Source organism: Antrostomus carolinensis, unplaced genomic scaffold (genome assembly GCF_000700745.2).
Source record: "Antrostomus carolinensis isolate BGI_N321 unplaced genomic scaffold, ASM70074v2 scaffold13809, whole genome shotgun sequence".
Classification (NCBI taxonomy): Eukaryota; Metazoa; Chordata; class Aves; order Caprimulgiformes; family Caprimulgidae; genus Antrostomus; species Antrostomus carolinensis.
Window position 1 is genome coordinate 49,050 of NW_010340757.1, and position 21,911 is coordinate 70,960.

The 21,911-nt window shown below is 38.6% G+C and overlaps 1 protein-coding gene across 1 annotated transcript in view; it reads left to right on the forward strand.

The window, feature by feature from the left end:
- The window catches only part of LOC104531399 (ral GTPase-activating protein subunit alpha-2), a gene marked incomplete at its 5' end in the record, with an annotated part of 103,867 nt that overhangs the window by 47,815 nt on the left and 34,141 nt on the right, over positions 1–21,911 (forward strand). Inside the window, 2 exon segments of the mRNA XM_029087048.1 lie at positions 870–1,028; positions 5,991–6,118. Coding sequence (XP_028942881.1) covers positions 870–1,028; positions 5,991–6,118 — 287 coding nt within the window.

Consider the following 21,911-nt stretch of genomic DNA (forward strand, 5'->3'; position numbering starts at 1 on the left):
GCTACGTTTTGGCTTCTTTGTTAGGTCTATTGTGCACATTGTTCCAGGGGCTAGCACCAAACTGGGGAGGGGGGTGTCTTTTAAGCTTTAAGTGGGACTTAAATTCTCTTTATGTTTTGGGCTGGCATTCTGCATGTGGATTAAATTTTAACTTTAAAGCTTACAGTTGAAACTATTGTGAGTAGCTTGTACATGACTGCCAAATACTTTTTGCCATCTGTTAGATCACCTCCAGTTCCTCCAATAACAAAGCAAACACACAGGCTTTCAGATGCATTTTGTGTATGTCACATTTAAATTTTATCCATATTTTATGCAACTTAGCTCCAAATAAAAAAGTAACTCTCACAGTGTTTCCCATTCTTCTCTAAATCACATTGCCTAGAGATTTTGCTTACATTTTCAAACAAAAATCCTCTCTAGACAGAGTCAGCAAGGAGTTATTTGTAATATAAGAAATTCAGTAATAATGGCTTATGATGGAAGTTTCTTGACATCCTGAGGCAAGGCATTTTATATTTCTGTGACAGCTACGTTATTTTAGCTGGAATGTTAATATTGGTTGGTTAATATTTTATTCTAGTAATTCAGATTTCCATCTTAAATTATTGTAGGTAATGTACATTTACATATCATGCTAATGGCTAGTTTGATAATTACTTAATTAAACCATCAGACAACAATGCGTTCTGAATGAAGCAAATTATTTAGCTGATCTTTTCATGAGCAACTGAAGAAAAACAATATTTTAACTTTTTCTGTAATGAAATATTTCTACTGTTGAGCATTGTAATTCAATTTGTAAGCCATGACCCCTCATAAACTGTTGTTATCACTCTGATTAATAAAGAGCCAATTTGCTGTTGCAGCTTCGTCACTTGGGAAATGATGAGGTTCACATCGTCTGGTCTGAACACACCAGGAACTACCGCAGAGGCATTATACCAACAGATTTTGGGGATGTTTTAATCGTTATCTATCCAATGAAGAATCATATGTTTTTCATAGAAATAATGAAGAAACCAGAGGTATGTTTTGACTGCTTTGTTGGTTCTATCATGTGTGTTATGCAAGTGACCAACAGTTTTGTTGCTTAAATAAAGCTCAGTGTTTTACAGTTTGGAGGTTTCTTCCCAGCAAATACAAATTATACTCTGTCCATCTGAGTTTAAAAATATGCTGAGCGATGAGCTTCTGTTTTAAAACTAGAATTGTTAATAGCGATTGAAATGGCTACTAACCCATTTTATGTTAATGCTTAGCACTTAAAGAAATATTTCAGAATTCTCAACCCCTAGGAGTTATTGTAAAAAGAAAAATGATTAAAATAATTGTGAGTTTCCAATGTGAGGCAATAAAAGCAAAATAATAAAGATTTAAGTTCCTTATTTGCTATTAATTCACCCCATACAGCTTGGTTACTGTTGTACATATGGTACTTTGCATAACCTCACATGTTTTTGGGACTGTCATCATAATCTGACTCAATGGGATGATGCAGGTGTTGGATATCCTTATAACAAAGTATTTGAGCTTCAGTATTTTCTGTTTAAACTATTGTTATGCAACTACTTTTTAGACATTATTTGGAAAAAAAATTGATTTTTTACTTTGAAAAATGTCAGGTGTGTGTATGTACATCTGTGCATATGTGTAAAAAAAGCTACTTTAATAAATACTTGTCTGGTACATTATGGATGCAAAAATGTATATAAAATATACTTTATGAAGTTAATCAGTGTGATAAATACCATTTCCCTTATATGAGGGACAATATTTGCCCAGGAGAATAACCAGCTGTGGGAAGAAGGCATACATCAGATGACATATTTACCAGCTGTATACAGTATTTTTTGAGTTGTGATTGACAGAGCTATTCTATATTAACAGCTAGTGGTTTGCCAGTAGGCATTTCAAACTTGAAATTTTTTTATAAATTGAAATAGTGGGGTTTTTTACTACACTTGATTTTGAGCTCTGTAATTTACTACTTGGGAATTTTAGCTTTTAATGTTCCATCGGGAAAATCAGAATTTAGCGTTATGAACATGCTCGAAAATTCTGTGGACCAATCAAGGAAAGCTATGTCATCTTACATATTAGTCAAAAATACCCAACGGGCAGAAAGAATAATAGCTAACTGGAAATTTAGTGTTATCCCTACATTTAAAGTACAGACCATTACAATGTAATAAAATTAATCCAGACATTTCCAGGGCAAGTGTGGCTGACCTTTTGTTCACCAGCTACTGACCCCAGGGTGAATGAAAGAGGCTTGCAGAGAGAAATGTCTGTTGTTTGGCTTCAGTCCCTGGTATTTAAATTGCATTCCCTAATCAAATGAAAAGGCTGTCCTCTCTATCAGGTTACAGAATCCATGGCAACATTTGGCCTTTTATATACATAATGTTAGCCTTTTTGTTTGCATCTAAGTAGAGACACCTGGAGCAATGTTAACATTAACCGATTTAGCATTAATAGCTTCATTATATAAGAATTTCTGATCAGATAGCTGTTACTTTTGTTATATTGCTTCAGCTTGTATTGTTTTCATTTTTTTTATCTCCCTGCTTGGCAACCAGGCGATGATTTGCAAATTTTTTTTGTCTTGATTAATTAAGCAATATAATTATCAGGAACCGTGATGCAGTCTTTGCTCGACAAAGCTTCTGAGGGAAGACAATAGTAAGTCTGTTAGTGTGAATGCATTCCACGCGTCACAGATGCATGAGGATATTCTGAACAATGAGACGAAAAGCTGCCTGCAAAAGAGGACAAAGAATGCCAGGCAGACTCTACACACTGCACATACCGCCAGGGACATACTGCGGGTTCCCTGGGACACAGATGCCTCGTTAGATTGCAGCTAGTCATCAGAGATTAATTCTCAGCCATTTGGTACAATAATTTACCCATTCCCCACTCTTTTAACTAGTGCTGCTTGCTGTAGAGGGGAAGTCTTTGTGCTCAAAAGGTTTATTTAACCTTGCCTACTTTTACTGCGTGCAACAGAAATAATTATTTTTTTCCTTGGAAATTGTAATGAAGCAGGTGTTTGCAATGGGCTGAATATTAGTTTTTGCTTCATGGATAACTTGCATTGATGTTTGGAGTACTCAAGGAAAGGGATATTTCCTTTTTCTTTTTTTTTTAATCAATTCCTGTCAAAACATAATATATTTTTTTGTAACCGTTCAAAACTATTCTCCTCAAATGGGTTTTTAATACCAACTTACAGAAAAGTACTGAGCAGGGAGCACGTCCCCATGCATTCAGTTGGTCTCCCCCCTCGTACTCCTCGTTAAAGCAGAGCCCCCTATACAGATGGAAGCTGACGAGATGCGAGTTCCATTGACTATAATGACCCTCACCGTGGCTGGTAGATCTGCTTGGGAATTAATAATTCCAAGCTTTGTGTTGTCCAGAGGAGCGTATGGTCCGGTTGTGTGCTCCTCGTATCGCAGCAGGCTGCGCAGAGCCCGAGCCTGCCGGGGAGCAGCCAGGCCTGCTGGCTCTGCTGCTGCTGTAAGGCAGGGCAGCGACGCCTTTGCACATCCCCACCTCGAAAAATATGAACCAGTTTGGGGAAAATGCTGCTCTTGCTTCTGGTTTCACGTGGGTTACGCTTGTTTTTCTTTGGTAATGTAAAATCAGTTACTGTCACACAAAGTCACTTCCATCCTTTGCATTATTTTCTTTTTCCATCTGCCAGTGTATGCCAACTTTGGGTTGTGGAAAATGTGCACTTTTTGACAAAACATGTGCCTAGAACACAGTTCCTGAAATAATCTAATTATTTGAAACATGCTTGAAAAAAAAACATGTTTCCCAATTTCATGAAAGTCACGCTGGAGAGCACCCACTGCACTCCTATCTCTGCACTGTGGGGACAGAGTTCAGGGCTGCTAAGGAAATCTCTCAGTTTTTACAATTCAGCTTGAATTAGCCCACTCTTCTGTTTAAAAGAAATTTTATAGTACATAAAAGTATGATTTATTAGAGTATGACTTAAACTTGTAGATAAAACAGTTACTGAACTTTTTGGTTTAAAATGTCAGACAGATTGCAGATATTTTTAATAAATTTGCTGGAGGGTTCCCACAGAAAGATTTTTTTTTTTTTTTAAACATGAGCATATGTAGATATATGTATGTATTTATATACACACATCTTTAAGGTGTATAAAATACACACACTTGGTCTATATTTTAAGTATATAAATGATGTAATACTGTATTAAGAAAATCTACCACACTCTCTAGACTCGAGGTGGTTTTGAAACAGTGTAACAAAGCCCTGTAAGCAAAAATTGCTTTTCAAAAAGCCTGAGAGTGAATTTCCCTGTCTAGTAGCATATGTAAGTGCTAATCTGACTTTTAATATCTGGTATTTGTATGTTGGTATAATTTAAACACTACTATGTACTTAACCTCCTTATTTGTACTTACATAAAAATATAGTTTTACGGGTTATTTTCTCCTTTTGCCAATACTTGTAAAAAGAGTGTGTGTTTAAAATTTCAAGTAGAAATGTTGTTGCTTAAAGAGGAAAAACTTGATGCTCTAGAGCATTATCACATTGGTGTCATAGATTTTCTTCCTGTCACCTTTCTTTCCAACTGCCTAGATAGTAATGCCAGCATAAAAAAAAAAGGCAAAACTACTATGGAAACGTTTTACACTAATTTATTTTTTGAGGGGTATGAATTATTTTAAGTAAAGGAATGACAAAATAACTGTGTGAAAAGACAGCTGTCACTTGCAGATGTTATATTAAAACCAAATTTCTTCTGTAATTCATTGCCGCTTCTAATTAGAGGAATTCCCTAGGTGCAGGGGATTTATATTATTCCCTTTGTCCATTTATTGAATGACTGTCACAGTCACCCACAAGCAGTTGCAGAAGAATAATAGAGGGTATTTATTTATGTGATAAGCCTCTGTACAGATGGAAAAAATCCATAGCTTAAATATTGATAATTGCTGCGAGCTTTCTGTTTAGGGTTTTGGTTGGGTTGGTTTTCTTAGTTTTTGTTGGTTTGGTTTTGCTTTTTTTTAATTTTGAATTTGTGAAAGGGAAATGAGTTTGCATATTTGGAAATACTAAAATTTATTATATAGTTACACATTAAGATTTTTCTGGGTTTGACATGGCAAAGTCTGTTATGTTTATGCAATTCTGGACATTTTTCTTTTCTAAAGTATCTCTTTTACTAGTATAGCCTTTATCTGAAGACCCATATGTCACCAGATGACATTATGTGGTGATTTCCTCTGGAGGTAACCCTGAAGGAACCTGTTTGTGCATGTCCCAGGCCTGTTTACAGGGAACTGCCTCTGAGAGGTGGTAGTTTTCTGCCATCTCCTCTGCTTCCCATAGACCTCATTATCTTGGATCAGCTCAATATTTTTTTTTCCTTCAGTGAAGTCCATGGAAGTTTATAGAGGATTACTGAAACAAATACTTCATTGCAAAAACTGCCCATGTAGGATTCAGTGAATTAGGGTTTCCTGTTAGGGATGCAAGACAGAAAACATCTCTTAATATCTACTGCAAATGGAGTATCCATTTCAAATTCATAGACAAATTTTGTTCATATGCATAACAAGCTCTTGTTTAGCCAGTTGAATATTCTGTGAAACATGCATATACGTGTAAAGTATGCTGATGGCAATTATGGAAGATTTAAAAACTTAAAATAAAAAATTAGGAGATCTCTGCTATGATCTAGAGCGGAGATCTAGAGCAAGCTAACGCTTGTAAAGTAACCAAATAACTTGACTGTTGAGAGCGAGGCAGTGTCAAACTTCCCTCCTCTTACCTCCCTTGCACCTTTCTCAAGCAGCAGATGCCTTGCTCTGAAAATCCCCTGGGAGTCAGGCATGTTGTTTCTGCTTGTGATTTTGGAAGTTGCTCCCGTGCTCTACACTAACCTTTCAGCTTCTGTTGGCTTGGCCTTTCAAGTTTTGTTTTTATTTTGGGTTCCACAGGTGCCATTTTTTGGTCCTCTCTTTGATGGAGCAATCGTGACTGCAAAGCTGCTGCCAAGCCTCGTATGTGCCACATGCATCAATGCCAGCAGGGCCGTCAAGTCACTCATCCCGCTCTACCAGAGCTTGTATCCTTTCTTCCCACTGGGGCAAGGCTCCCCTTGGTGGGGTTCTTACTTCTGAATGTTCTTCTGCAGAGAGGTAAGCTTTAATGAAAACCCATCCCATTTGATTTTATTGGAAAAGGTCAAAGCTTTCTTCACATCAAACTCAATGTTTTGAGTTGTTCACACCCAGTTGCCATCCAGTGTTTTAAAAATAAGATCATAATGTCACAAGAGTGTTCTCACAAGCAGCTTTGGATAGTCTTGCTGGTGGTGGACTTGGACTTAACAGTGATGCTTTGAACTGTAAGTAATGATAATACTCAGTTTTCTTTCATGCTAATAGAAGTTATCTACAGTAGGCTAATATACAGAGCTCAGTTGTATTCTTATCTTATTCAAGACTAGTCCAATTGACTTTACTTGGACTCATTACATTAATAAGACAGATGGGATTTGGCCTCAGATACGGATGTTTCAGTTCTCAAATTCCAGTTTCATTCCAGCCATGTCTGTATTTGGGCATTTTCTGAGCATATTTTCTAACAGTGGCTGGAAGATAACTAGATGGTATGCTTCTCTGTTACAGAAACTGTAGCATTGACTTTTATTCTTGTGTGGTACAGACACTAACAGCTTTATTACTGTTTTTCACTTATTCTAGATTTTCTCATAATGCCATAATTATGCTAGAAACATTTTATAGCTTTTTTTGTTAATCATATCACTTATCTCAGGATCAACACTCACTGCACTTAGTTTTCTTTCGGGAGCTTTTGATTTTTCTAACCATATGACTTTGAGAAAGAGTTTGTAAATGAAATGTTTTGATCTTTGAAAGAACGTTGATTAATTAGTTTGAGACACATTTTTAAAACACAAAATATTCTCAGAATACTTGTTTTTTTAAAAAGCTAAATTTTATCCAGTATACTCTGTAAAAGTCATCAGAAATTAAAAGTAGCATTGTGGTTAAATAAATTTGGATTTTATTAACTTCATTGTGTACTTTGTTTTAAAACAAAGACAGTTGGTTGTTGCGTAAGCAGTTGAATGCAACACATTAGCTGCAAAACCATGGCAGTACCTAACAGACGATTCAGAACTTGCCAAGTTTTCTACTTTTGTTTCATGAGAGAAATCTAGCCAATTACTAAAATTCTTCTATGTAAAATTTAGCTTAATCCATCTGTTTGTATAGTCAATGTATAGTAATAAAATAGCAGTGTAGTAAAATTAACATAAGTAACAGCGGTTATGAGAATGAAGAGATCCTTTTGCCTTCTACTGCTGTCCCAGCACCTCACTCCTGGTCGTTGTCCTCCGATTCCCAATCTTGCTCATCTTTTGGCTTCAACATTTTGTGAGCGAACAGCGCTGACCAGCCTGCTGTGCTGCTGCTTTGTGACAAGGTCTCTCTCTGGGTCCTTCCTTGTCCCCAGGGAAACATGAGCAGCACAAATATGATAGCACATGCTGCTTCTCAGCATATGTTTGAGTTCTAGCTGAAACAGCATCTGTCCCCGGATTCTTTTCTTCCTTTTTTGTGCCTGTTTTTGCACCAACGATATCTGTAGTGAATCAACTGCCACTTGTCTGTTTGAAAAATGAAAGCGGATTGAGAAACTTCTGAAACTGGAAAAAGATAACGTGGTGGGAAGATCCTATCAGGATGACACTGGAGTGGGAGAGAAAGCCATCCACAGCTCTTACTATAGATAATTAAACACTTTTAGATATACTAAAATTTGATGGTTTCACTGGGCTAGCCCTTGGCTAGCAGCCAACATAGCCATTCACCCAGGGGATAGGGGAGAGGATTGGGGGTAAGGGTAAGGAGACTTGTAGGTTGAGATAAGAAAAATTTAATAATAGAAATAAAAGAAAACTTAAAATAATACTAATATTAAAATAGTAGTGGTAATGATAACAGTAACAAAATATGCAAATGAGTGATACCCAGTGCAATTGCTCACCGCCCGGCCCGTTCCCAGATAACGATCCGGGAGGAGCGACAATCCTGAACCGAAACCACAATCCCGGAACAGTGAGAGCCCAAGCGAAAACCAGAGAGAGCAAAAGAGGAAGAGCCTCTCATTAATGTACTGGACAGGACATTATATGATATGGAATATATCCCATTGGCATATCCAAATGTCAGTTTAGCTTATTAATTTCAATATTCCTTGTCCCCTTGGATCTTGCACTTGCAGACTAACAGAACACAAAGTCCTTCACTTCCAGTGGCAAAAATGCCAACACTGGTGTGTTCTCAGCGTTTCTCTCACAACAAATCCCAGGCTGAAAGCAAAACACAGCACTATTCTAGCTACTAAAAAGAAACCCAGCTCTGTCTCAGCTTAAAACCAGGACATAAAATTCTTAATGAGACAGAAATGGGAATGCAAACGTATGGATGTGTAAAGGCAACGCTTGAACATGTCCAGTGCAGTAACATTGCTCTGTAGCTCCCAAAGGGTGCACACACAGTGAATGACTTTGCTGTGGTGTTTGCTTTGCTAACTGCTACAAGCAGCAGACCCAGCCATTTAAACAGTTAGGAAAGAGTTTAGTAGCTTTGTCAGACTGGAGATGAAAATAACTCAAAAGTGAAATAACTAAAAACATTTCAATAGAGAGGAGAAAAAAAAAAAGCAATAATCCTTGAAAAGTAACAGATAATGTTTGGCAGCACATTAGACATAACCTTGCAGTTTGGGTGAGTTCAGAAAAGCTTGTGTAAGGAAGAGCTGAGGAGTGGTGTGCCACTTCTGTTTGTCACATGGGTCACTTTGAAAGTCAGCATCCATAGTAATGGTGAGTAGCTAGAAATTTTCCCAATTCAGGTGTGGTTAGAAATTGATTGAATGCTTCTTCTGGTGTAAATGGCTCAATGGCAATAAGACAGTGAGTCCGTGGTGCTCGTGTTGGAGCAGCAGCAGGTGTGGATTACCAGCTGGGACCCTGCTCCAGGCGGAGCAGAGCCCTGATCCTGGCTCCTGCCCTTCAAGGTGTGAGGAGAAGGAGCTGGTGGTGGTGCCCGCGGGAAGCATTGCTGGCGCAGGGTCGCATGCCAGGGAGCTGGGGCAGCATCTTGCCAGTAGTGACAGCTGAAGTCACTTGTTGGAAAGTCTGTAAACTCTGGTTACAGCTGCACTTGTCAGGGGCTTTAAGGGAAGTGTAATCAGCCTCAGAGATTAATTTGCATCTCAATTGTGAAAGAGTCAGGAGGAAGCATAGGGTCTGTTGCTGGAAGGTTGTGGAAGAAATCTCATCAGGCACAAAAGGCTCCCAAGTCTCGGTGCTCCAGAGTGGAGGACAATATCCGAGTCCAGTTTCCATGGGGACTGGGACCGAAGAGCCGCGGGAGAATCTCACTGTGTGCTGTAGTCGCTTGGTCATGATGACACAAATTCCACTGCCGTACCCAAATACATTTTTCTGTTGGAAATCTCTTTGAAAATGGGGAAGGTAACTATGGCAGAACCACATCAGATTATTTTTTAAAAATTTATTTTTTATGTTTATGTAACTCTTTCTGTTTTAAGGAATTCATTAGGGCAAGAGAAATATTCGTTAAAAAATAATTAACTATATTTAAACTTCAGTTTAAAGCCATTCTGGCTAAAAGTTCTTTGTATACATCAAATGGTGTTACACAGGAGCAAAACCAGGGCAGTTAACACATAGCTCATTTGTCTTTTGAATGGTTAAAGCTCAGTTGTCTCTGTAGCTGCTGCAATGTTTACATGGTCATGGATGATTATACATTAGTATATGTTCAAAATAACCATTTTTTCAGGAGTGCATTCATTCTTGGTGCAGTGAAGCACTGAGGCTGAGTGGCTGCAGCCCCTGCTAATTGGTGCTCTCACCATCCTTAAGTAACTGTTGAGTGCGAGGTAACGTGTATCAGCAGCCTCACCAGTCTGCTTTTTCAGGCAATAATTTTTATTTTAAGTATGCCTGTGTATTTTACAGAAATAATAAACAATAAAGTGGCTTAAATTATATATGAATGTATAAAAATGAATATATTTATGCAAGTTTTTGAGAGCATTAAAGCCACCTTTTTGTGTGCTGGGGAAAGGAAATAACAACGAATCTCACAGACAAATAGTTATGTATCAAAATTAAATTTCCTCTTAATTAAGCCCAGTTAAAGCAGAGGTTGCTAATTGTCAGTATTTAAGAGTTACGCGAGTTAAGAACAGGGATGAAAAACAGTGCATTTGTAATTTGGTGCTTTGGTAATTGTAATTGGATTGAGCAGGACTCCCTAAGGAAGGTTCTGTTCTGGTTTCAGTAATATTGAATATTCCAAAAAATGGTAGGGGTGGTGATATAAAACTGCATCTTTGTGCTCTCTTCCAGCTTAGATTAAATTTGGTTTATGTTGGAAAAGGATTTTTGAACTTCCGTACGTTCTGGAGTCCCAGTCTCTCCAAGCTGCAGTAGGGCACGTCTCTGGGAGCTGGGCTTGTCTGTAAAGATAAATATGAGGTGGGGATACGTGGTTTGCATTTAAGTCTTTATTATGGGTCTGATTTGCAGCTGCTGTTTAAGCTGACAGTTTTTAAGCTCAGGTGCTGGTAGACCTCCAAATATGAAAATGTAACTAAGTCTGCAGGCGTTAGGTGCTTTGGTTGGTCCATAATTTATTGTTGGGTCTCTAAAAAGACTTTGGGATTTGGGGATAGTAGTGTCTGAGCAAAAAGCTCCCCTTAGAATGCATAGGGAAATGTAATTTTGACTTCCCAGAATCCAGATTGTCTTTCAAAATAATTTCTTTGCTCCTTGGATTAAACTGCTCTTGTTTATAGATTTGTAAATTGGTCTCAGGTTTTATTTATGGAATCTCATAACTAGGGTACTTAGTCTTTCCCATGTCACATCTTTCATAGTAACACTAGAGATAAACATCCTTGATTCTTATAACTTTTGTTATCTTTTTTTTTTTTTTTAAAAAAGTGTGCAAAGTTAGCTTTGCAATTAAGATAGCCATTCTTTAAATTGCATTGGCTGAAAGATTGTACCAGACTTGGTTTGTTTTAGAAAAATGTGTAAGTATAAGGTGGAGCAATGCTTTTTGAGCCTTTTTACTTGCTTCTTAACTGGAAAGAAAAGCTTCTTGGCTTCCCAGTTTGACAAATGGCCACAGCGGTGAGAGGAAACTTTGGTGAATTGCTCTTACGATCTGTGAAGTTTGTGCAGTGTCTCCGTGTACCTGAATGTAAATGTCCATAGCTCTGTATTTCCACTCTTCTACTGAAAAAAGTTTCTTTTTAATTGAAAAATTATTTTGGTGTTATTTGTAGTAACTTACCTCTTCCCCCACTGCCCCAGTCCTACCTGCTCTCACTAACTGAATTGGAAGAATCTGAAATGTTACCCCAGGTTCAGGCAGCTTTTGGTAAGCAACCGACTGGAGGGTAGAAAATGTTCCTATGTGCAAGCACCACTTGGCTTCTTGACTGAGCTCTTAATTGATTTCTTGTAGTCTTTGAATTATTTTCTTAGAAATTCGAGCTACATGTATCTTCCTGTGAATGAGTAAATAGGGAGCTAGTTCCTGTTGGGGTTTGCTAAGAATTAAGGTGTTTATTATAAAATTATCTTTTTGAGCAATCTCACTTTTAGGATAAATTGGTTTGGTCTTATGGAAAGAAAAGGACTTTGTTCTTATTCTGCCTTTTGATTCCTGTGTATTTTTCATACTCTACTGTAGCATCTTGATCAGAGTACAGTGCTGCGTTACTCTACAGGGGAAGAAGAAATGGGGTGAGCATACAAACTTGTGTCTGTCAGACACTATTTTTTGCCATCAAAACTGTCCATTTCAGGTAGCTGTGCAGGTGTTATTGGAGATGTAATCCTAACAAATCTCTTAATATAAGCTGTGCTGCATCTGCCTTTTTTGTTAATATAAATACAATATAAATATAAGGGCTGACCTGAATATTCTTAGTCTAATAAGAAAAAAAAAATAACCACAGTGGCCAGTTGTATTATTGTTTCCAAAGTTGTTTGCATTATTTGTTATTCATTCAAAGAGAAAACCTAAAGGTAAAAGAGTTTTAAATTCTTCTTAAGTTTATCGTGGATGTTCACAGTACTTTACTGCAACGTAATGCATCTTGTGCATTAGATGCTGAACATGTCTGTGCATTGGAACAAACAAAAAAGAGCACGATGAGGATGCATATGCTTTAGATAATATCTGAGCACTGGATGTCACCATTTCCCTGTTTACAATTTGTAATCCTGTTTGTGGGCCAGGAGAAAACACAGCCCTTACTTTGGAGAAGTAATTTGATATATTAATGTCTCTTAAATTTTTATCCACTGTAATGAATACTTAACTATACCAAACAAGTAGTTTATTAGGATAAAATCAAAAGGCCATCTAAATACGTAACAAAAAATAAGTAAAACTTTAATTCATTATATTGCATCCAGATATTAACGTATCTACTATGTATTAGTATGTCATGTCTGGAATCAAGAAGATTAAGCAAAGAACTTCTGAATTAATTCCTTTTGTTGATTTAAGCCCATTTCTGATTAACCTAATGTAGAGCAACTGATCTGCTTACCTGCTTTATCAGAGACTAAAAACCAAAGATATTTGCTATGATGGACTTAAATCATGTGAATGGCTGTCATATATTTTGTAGGTGCACATAATGTCAGATGCCTGAAAACACATTTTGCCTACCTTTCAAAATGTGCTTTGTTGAGCCTGCATTTAGAACTCTGCTTTGGTTATTACGGGGTGTTTGATAGTACAGTGAAAATAAAATAGAAAGCCTGTTACTCTTTTTAGAGAAGGGTTCACAATTTGTTCCCTTTATTTCATCCAGAGAAGTTATGCCCTCAAGCTACATAGATGCTGTTAGAAATTACTATGAAATTCTAAAGCATGTGTCACAGGAGCTGTGACAATTTATATGACATGGCATCTGACAGTTTTCTGCCGAAGCGATCGGTTCTGGCTCACAGGAGTATCTGGCTGTAGTCAGTCCTCTGCTGCTTTGTCTGCGGAGAGCAGCAGGTTTCACTTGCCGTCCTTCGCTTTTCTGGCGGTTGGTGTGACCAGCCCTCGCACAAGGGTTTGAGTTTCAGACAGAAGTATTTGGTCCCATTGCAGCAGTCTCTGAGGGATGCTGATGAACGCGGCGGTGGCTGTACGGGGTGGTGTAAAGCTGCACTGACCTTCATTCTGCAGCGCAGCTCCCCGCTGGAGCGGATCGATGGCCAGGCTGTCTGTCTCTACGGCTGCCTTCCCTCCTCACAGCGAGAACCTTCTCTAGGCAGCGATCGATGCCTCTAATCTGCTCCAGCCTGTAATAAGTCATGCGAGGCAAAGCTTTTAGGTGGCATTACATGGGATTGTGGAGGCGGCTCTTCAGCTCTTATTCACAGTGCTCTTCATAGACTTGCAGAGAAATCTACTGCATCCTGCTTGTGAATGTATCAAGAGTATATAATGCTTCTGTGGATTTAAACTTCACATGCTGCTAGATGATGTACGGACACAATGGGTTTACATTTCTGTATTTTTTCTGCATGCATCTGTACCTACCTGACCCTGTTCATAGTTCCTTGTTAGACACACATCGTGGGTACACATTACTGTGAGCTGCTGGTGAGCTTCAGCATTTTACAGAAGGCAAGGGAGGCAGCAGTGAACTTTTGCATGTTAACAATACAATTTATTTCTCTGCTATAACATGGGGCATCATTTTTCTTCTCCACAGCTGGAAGCTGTAAAGATCACTGAGGGTTGCTGAGTCCCAAGCTGCTTCTGTAGCAGAGTTTTAACCAGCACTATCTGCGGCTGCTCCTGATGATGATCTCTGTGCTGCAACTGTACTCTTCAGTAAGAGTAAATAAACCCCAACAGTTTTAAAGGCTTTTATTTGCTAAGCGACTTAATAGATAGTTCCAAAAATGAACCCGTGGTTAAGTGACATCATGAATACAGTATTTTTGTAAATGAAATGTGAATTCATTGTGTGAAATATGTCACATATAGGAAAAAACAAAACAAAAAAACAACCCACAAGCTCAGCTTTGGGTTTGTTAAATAATGTACGCATGCACTACTTGAAAACAGGCTTCATAAAATACATGGCCATACCTCTTTAGCCCCTACTGAAGACTGGAAAGTCATGATCTTGCTGGAAATAGTATAGTGCACAAAGTAAAAGCAGCAGATCGAGACTGGGAGTTGGGAATTTGAATCCTAACTCTGCTCTGCCTTGAAGAAGCTGTTGCTTTGAATGAAACACTTGATTTATTTATTCTGTTTCTTCATTAGTAATATTTTATTTGTTCATGAATAATTTTGCAGGAAACTGGGATTTTTATTTAAGTGCTGCTTTAAACTTGTGTCCTGGCTCTGAATTAAACTTGGGTTGTGCAAAAGGGTTCATGTGCGACTGCTGTTCTTTTACGATTGCTGTGAGTAGTGTTTATCTAGTTAAATCTGTAAAAGCACCATCTAGTTCTTTATATATTCACAAGCAAAATGCAGTAGATTTCTCTGCCAATCGATGAAGCGCACCATGAGCCGAGGGCTGCAGAGGGAAATGTATGGACTCTGAGGTTTAGACCATCTGGCTGATAGCTAGTAGGTATTTACAGGGTGCCTAAGAGGGTGATTACAGCAGCCTGACATTAACCGCATTTCTCCAGCCACTCGTCTCACTCACCTGCAGTCTGCTGGCTTTGGTGGCATTGCTCATGAAATACCTACAGTTTAGTCAAGCTGACAGCAAGCAGAGCGTTTCTGTTGTTCTTTGTAAAAATAAAACAAGTTTATTCAGAGTGCAGTTTTGTTAGTGTAATCATGCCCTGCCAGAAAGGCTTCCAGGAGGTCTGTGATGGAAGTCTGCCTTCAGTTTAACTTGCAATAACAAACATTGAGTCAGTGTGGTGCAGATTTTTTTTTGTTTACAACTAACTAGTAAGTGTACCTTTCATAGTGAGTTGTGAACTCAAGCTCCCACTCTCTTCAAGTAAGGTTGAACCTATTGCTCAGTGTTCAGTGTTTTCTGTCATATTAGACAAAGAACTTCTAACTTGTGTTTAATGAGAGGCTCCCTTTAAAGTTTAATAGAAGTAAAATTGATGTCTTTGGGTTGCTACTAAGTACTTTATTCAATCTTACGGGCTTTTTTGGTGTTTTAATTTTTTTTTTTTCACTTATACAACAGATAAATTAAAGGAGTTTGTGTTCTTTATATTTTTAAAGTAAGTTTTTATGATTTTGCTATCTGCCCCTATTAACTATGAAGGGATTTGTGTAGCTAAAACCTCTGCTCTATCTTTTGGAAACTTGCTTCTGAACTCTCACTTGCACTTTGGATTTCCTAAAGTTATTTTCGTTTGGCTTTTGTCACAATTGGGTGAAGAGAAATAAAAAAGAGTTTTATCTGAATGGACTTGGAATTTAATTCAGGCTGTGCAGTCCTCACACGGACAAAACACGTATTGGCTTTGGCTGTGAGTTTTGCCTTGACTAAGGGTTGTCCTCTTGGCCCGCTTGCTGCGTTGCTGGCGCAAGTAAAGGTGACATTTGTATTTGAGCAGAGCAAGGCATCCGCCCCCAAGCCCTTGCAGCATCACTGGGGTGACCAGCAGGCGCAGGGGCTCAGTAGCACTGTGGTTTCGAGGAGTGGGCTCAAATCAGCCAAATCTGGGCCGCTCAGGACCCGACAGCGCTTGTGTCGGTCCCCTTTGCGACGGGCTTTGTGCGCGCTCGCCGTCTCATTAGCATGCTGGCTGGCCACCGCCGCTGCGGCGCGCTGGCTTTGCTAGCTCTGCTAGCTTACCAGCTGTTCCTGCTGCTCGCGACAATGTCCAGCGTGTTCGGATCACCGGGTTCCTGCGCTCACCGCCGTGCACAGACAGCCTTTCCGCTGGGGATGCCCACGTGGCCGCCCGTCAGCAGCGGCACCGCATAAAGTAGCAGGCCCTCGCATGGCATATGGTGTCTGGATTCATACAAGATGCAAAACTATTCTGCCGCTAATGCACAATGACTCATAGCATTGCTAATTTTTCTAACAAAAGCCCACTTCCACACCCACACTTTTAACCCCTCAGGCTAAAAAGCCTCTTCTTTAGTTTCAAAGCCTTGGAAATGTAAGGAGGTGGCTTCTGGATCAATATATGAAACCCTATATTTATTTAAAGCATATGCAAGTTCTAAGGCTTATTTTAAATTTCAGTAAAACAGTTTTCAAACCGTTCTTCTAACATACTGTGATTCTGTGATATGGTATTTTTTTTTGTTTCAAAGTAGATTAATTGTCAGATGTGGGGGATTTAAAATTTTTTTGTAGTTATGTATTACAAAAATAGTCGGAAGCAACATAAATAATAAGTTATTTTCATTTAAGAGACAATCAGCGCAATATATCTAGTAGATCTACAATGTTTGTATATCACAGTGCAAGTTACCAAGCCACTTATTGAAAGAAGCTTGTACTATCTGTCTGTCTTTCCTATATACTAGCTCTTTAGGGCACAAAAAATAATACACTTTCCAACTAGAGGGAGCTGCTGGTATCACTGATGCTGATTCTAAACCTTCCAGCCTAATTCCTTTGTGCAGAACGTACAGCAATCGTTTCTACGTTTTAATAAAATCAAGTTAAATTACCCCCAGTAATTTAGATTAAAAGGATGTGTCTTAATTTTTACAGTGTAATCATCAAATTAAACTGCAAAATTCAGAGAAAACTAAAGCACATCCTGGTTGCATGGCACACGGGTACTCTGCATGAATGTGGAATTATATAGGTCATGAAAAGACTCGTTAGAAGAGAGAGTGAAAAGCTGAGGATTGTTGCTGTTGTTGCAAGACAAAAAACCATAAGTGAAGTATGAGCAGTAGGGAACGGAGCAGGCGGTGCAGCAGGAAGCTCCTCGCTCCCTCCACCGCAACAAAGGAACAAAGGGACCCGCCGTGAAAGATGGAGGTGGCCAAGCTCGAGGGTTTGGGCTCCCCGTGAGCAACTTCTTACAGGGAACCCCCATGGGCAGTGCTTCTTTGAGGTTGACGCTCCTGGGGGGGATGTTTTTAAGAAGTCCTGGCTTCAGTAATTCTTTACTAGGGGATAGTTCGAGAGCTTTTGTGGGGCTGGTGACTCCACACTGGCCTGCTGTGGGATTCCCAACAGGTCTGGTGCAATGTGCCGTGTCCTGGCCATGGCCAAAACCCAGGTGCTGACCTCAGAAACTGTGGCTGTGATCCAGCAAGGCAGTTCTCGTGTCCCAGAAACCACACGTTCATCTCTCTACAGGTGGTGAGAAGGTGCAAAGGATGCAGAAGATCAGCTAGATGTGCACACGGGCATTTTCATCTGCGTGTTTCCAACAATCCAGGCACTTGCGTTAATACACATGTGTGATCACCAATATACATTTACATCATTTTTCAAACTTTTCTTTTTTTTCTCTTTTAAACAAAGCCTGACTTCAGCATATGTTTTTCATGAACCATACATGCTGCAATCACAAAAGTTAAGAAATTATTTTCTAATCAGGAAAAATATTTTTAGATTTAGCTTTGAATTTTCTTAATTGCTGTGTTTCTCTCTTTGTAAAAATGAGTTTGAGAATTCAGTGGTGACCATACTTTGAGGAGGTGAGACTAGATCTCTTTCCTGACATCCTTCCAACCTGACTGATTCTGTGCATCTGATAATAATAAGAGGATGAGGTGCATAATTTTTGTGCCTGTTATATAAAAGCTACTTTAATGGGTAGCATCATAATTTTATATCATTCTTTAAAGAGGAAATGTTTTCCCTCTACATACACTTGAAAAACTTCTAAAGCCATCCTTTTACTGGGGACTTGTTTTATTCGCTTGGGGACATAAACATGGAGACAGCAAGAGAGAGGAATAGGAGAAAGCTACTCTTCATAGTGAGTTTATTGGCTGGCATATTTAATTTGTATTTTTTCTTTCCTCAGTATCATACTTTTGTGTGTGTTTCACAGTAAGATTAACTGTCAGGATTCTAGTATATAAACAGGAGCAGATGGCTTTTAATGATTTCTTAAATCTAATGCTAAATAACAATCTAGTGCATGCACAGCATTTTCCAATCTCAGTTCATCTGCTGTTTTTTAATACTTTTTCTGAATTGCCCTGGGCCATGTTTTTTTGAGAACCTGTAACTGTAACTTCTGCTGAACAGCTAGACTTATTGTACCTGGTTTGGATTATCCATCTTGTTCATTTTTACCTGTGTAACAATGTGGGGTCATCTTATAAAACCTTGCTAGACTACAGTTTGTTGGCTTCCTTAAATAAAATAGTCATTCTCCTGCCCACTTTTCAGCTGGGCAAAGCAGTGCTGTTGAAGTGGCGGTGATTTCACTTAGAAATCTCGGTGTTATCACCTTAACAGACAAACTCGGGGTTAGCACAGTTTTTCATTATTGCGAAGTCTTGATAGCAAAAATGCAGCATCATGAAAGTGAAGTCATTAAAATGTAGAAAATAACCTGAAGCTAGCCTGTATTTTTCTTTTCTCTTGTTCCTGAAAGATCTTACCTTAACTCGTGCCATGCCTATGACTCTAACTTCCTGGTATTGAAAGTTGACTTCTGGAGTTTCTAAGGGCTGTGTCTGACAGACAAATACCATTAAGGCAATAGAAGTGTAGCAGTACAGAGAAGTTGATAAAAGTATAGGGCCTTTACTTTGGGAAACAAGCACTGAAGCTGAAGTTCAGAAACTTCACATACCATAAGTGAACTCCTCCCCTTGCTATTACTTTCTGTCTCCATCTTACCACCTTTCTCTCCCCGCTGCCAGCATCTATTACAGCTGGGAAATTTGAGGCTCTGAAAACACCGTTTCCCACAGGTGGGTCCAGTGGTAAGAAATGGAAGTGGCTGGGATTATTTTTCTGTCCTTAATTTTTAAATAAAACTCCGTGTTATTTAAAGGTTTGGAGTTGTAGGAATAGCAGTTACACCAACACATAATCAGTCTGAATAACCTCAACTACACGGTTTTCCACATAGCTACATTTTCTAATTGTTCTGGTTTAAAACAGCCTCTGTGCCCGATGTTTGACGTCTTCCACTTCACTGGTAAGATAAAAAGAAGCATCACTGTCTTTATTTTCCATAACATATTTAATGTGCGACAAAGGGTTCCTGTTCTCTTCATTTCCGTAACTGGTGGTTCTTTTTCAGATCATCTTGTTTGCTCTGCTCTTGCTAACCCTTTAGGTGCTGTAGTGCCCTGCACTCTCCTATGGCTAATCAATCCTCCAGGATGTCAAGAGAGGGACAGTGCAACCCATGTAGTTAAATCACTGGGTGTTTTTATGGGGTTGGCAGTAGGGAGGAATTGTTCCAATATAGAGGAACAGTTTTAATTCAGAAATGTTTGCTTTATAGGCTTTCGCAGAGCCTGTTGGTTTTTGTGCTCCTATGTTTTATGACTTGTTGCCATGATAATTCAGCTCATCTTACAGGTTTCTCTAATTGTGATTGATGTGTAATCATTCATTTTATTGAACCTCATTAAGGTCTGCGAACCTCTGTACTAACTTACGGTAATTAGAGCCCAGATAGCCATTCCATCTGTTCACAAGCACTGTTTAATTAATGAACTTTTAACGTGTTCTTTGCCTTGTAAAAGCCCTTAGTATTCTCAAGTTGTTGAATAGGATTTGCATGCCAGCATTTCCGGTTTTTTTGTTTTGTTTTGTTTTGTTTTTTTAAATACCACAGCAACATGCATTTTGGAATCCCAAAAGTCAACACACAAAGTACTGGGATCTCAGAAAGCAAAGTGAAGAGATTTTACTTTTAGTTTCGATTTTTCACGTCCATTACAATATCTGTAAAACTGGTGTTTACAAATAAAAGGCTCACATGGACTTCGGTGTTCTTTTTAATGCCCAAAACAACAATTTTTAATCTTCCCTTTTATCACTGAAGAAGATACACAGAGACCAGTAAACAAAATTTTTAATTTTTCATTATAGCACTTACTGGAAGAACATTAGAAATACAATACATGCAGACACACATTTTTCTCCCCTCGCATTTCATCTTTTTGTTACATTTAGAGCAGCAGGACTGAGACAGCTTTGGGATTTATTTATTTATTTATTTATTTTTGTGGCTTAGTATAATAAGATTTTAGGATGGAGTGAAATCCACCAGTGCTACTGGAGTTATCATAGAAACTATTGTACTAATGGTCCAGAATTGCAAGAAAACAGTAGGACAGAAGTTCCTAAATGCTTTGAGTGTTTCTGCTGCTTTACCTCTGCGTTTTGACTGCGTAGTAACGTGCTGAGTCAATGACCTATGCAGAATGAATCAGTGTTGCATTTTTTAAAAAATGAAAGTAAATTTCTGTTCCCTGATCTGACAGAAGAGACAATATTTCAAGAGTGTCAGGATATTTAAGAAAAACAGTCTTAAGATTTAAAATGTCAAATTATTATCAGGACTGACTTTGGAGCTAGAGAAATTAGTAAAGGAGAAAAAGGACACTTTCCTGGAGCATTTTTGCATTCATGATCTGTTGCTGGTTTTTATATATGACACAGTATTGTAGTACTGTAGTTGTGCTTTACCTAATTTGGATTGAGCTGTGTGTACCTTAAAATATTCAGGGCAAGAGTTAAGTCATACTACTCAACTGCCTCAGAATACTTTTCAGCATCCAAAGGCAGACCATCTGTCTGGTCCAGTCATTCTTTCTTCCCCCTGTATATGTTTTAGCCGGTGCTTTGAGTAAGGCTGTATCCTGGAGAAGCAAAATATGAAGTGAAATAAAAGTTGTGGGTATGGGGCTGAATCCACCATGTTTAGGAAAGTGAAGTATATTGCCTGCCTTCTAAGTTTCAGAGGATATTTGCAAAATGAGTATAAAGAGCCCATGGTTTTTGTTGTACCTTCAGTGTGCTGTTCCGTAGCGTTGTGGGTGTCTACGGTAGGGCACAGGCAAACTTTTCTATGTCCTGACAGTTCTCAGCCATGTTAATCTTTCATTATGGGTTTTCCTCATGCCACTGTCCTCTTTTGGATCAATTCTAACATGAATGTCGAGTGTTTTCATTGCCATAAAAGAGAGATTTCCAAAACGGTTATTTTTAATTCTTTTTCCAGTATGTCAATATGCTAACGCATCCTCTCACCCCTGACCCCACACTTCAACAGTCCACTTAGGCGAATCTAAATGTGGTCCGCTGCTCCTTTTTGTAACTGAAGTAGTTTAATTTTCAGGTTGCTGACATATCTGCAAGAAAAATGTGTTTTTCTCAAGGTTTTTGGGAAGTGCATGTATTTTTTTTAGGAATGTACCGGTTTGTGCAAAGTATCAGGTGTGTGAGGCTCAGGTTTGGTGCCTCCGCTTTCTTCATTGGTGATGTTCTGCAAGTCAAAGACTGTGAGCTTCCCTGAGTTCTTCTGAGATGTCATTCCACTGGCTGCAATTGAGTTCTAAACACATGAATTAAGGGGTTTTTAGGAACTAATTCATTCATCATGTGTATTTAATAAAGCTTTTTTTATAAAATCATGCCATTCTTTTAGAATCTGATAGTTATGAGGATGCAGTTCTGTTTACATGAAGAAAACTCTGGGGTGTTGTTTCTGTGCAGTTCCTTTCCTGCTCTCTCGCAAGCATTTGGGCTTGATAGTTTAACACGTTGTCAGCAGAAAATAAATGTACAGACAATCTTGGTGAAAATTTAGCAGCAAACAGAGCATCCTGATGAAAGAATGAGAGGAGAAACATCTTGCCATTCACTCATTTTCTCTT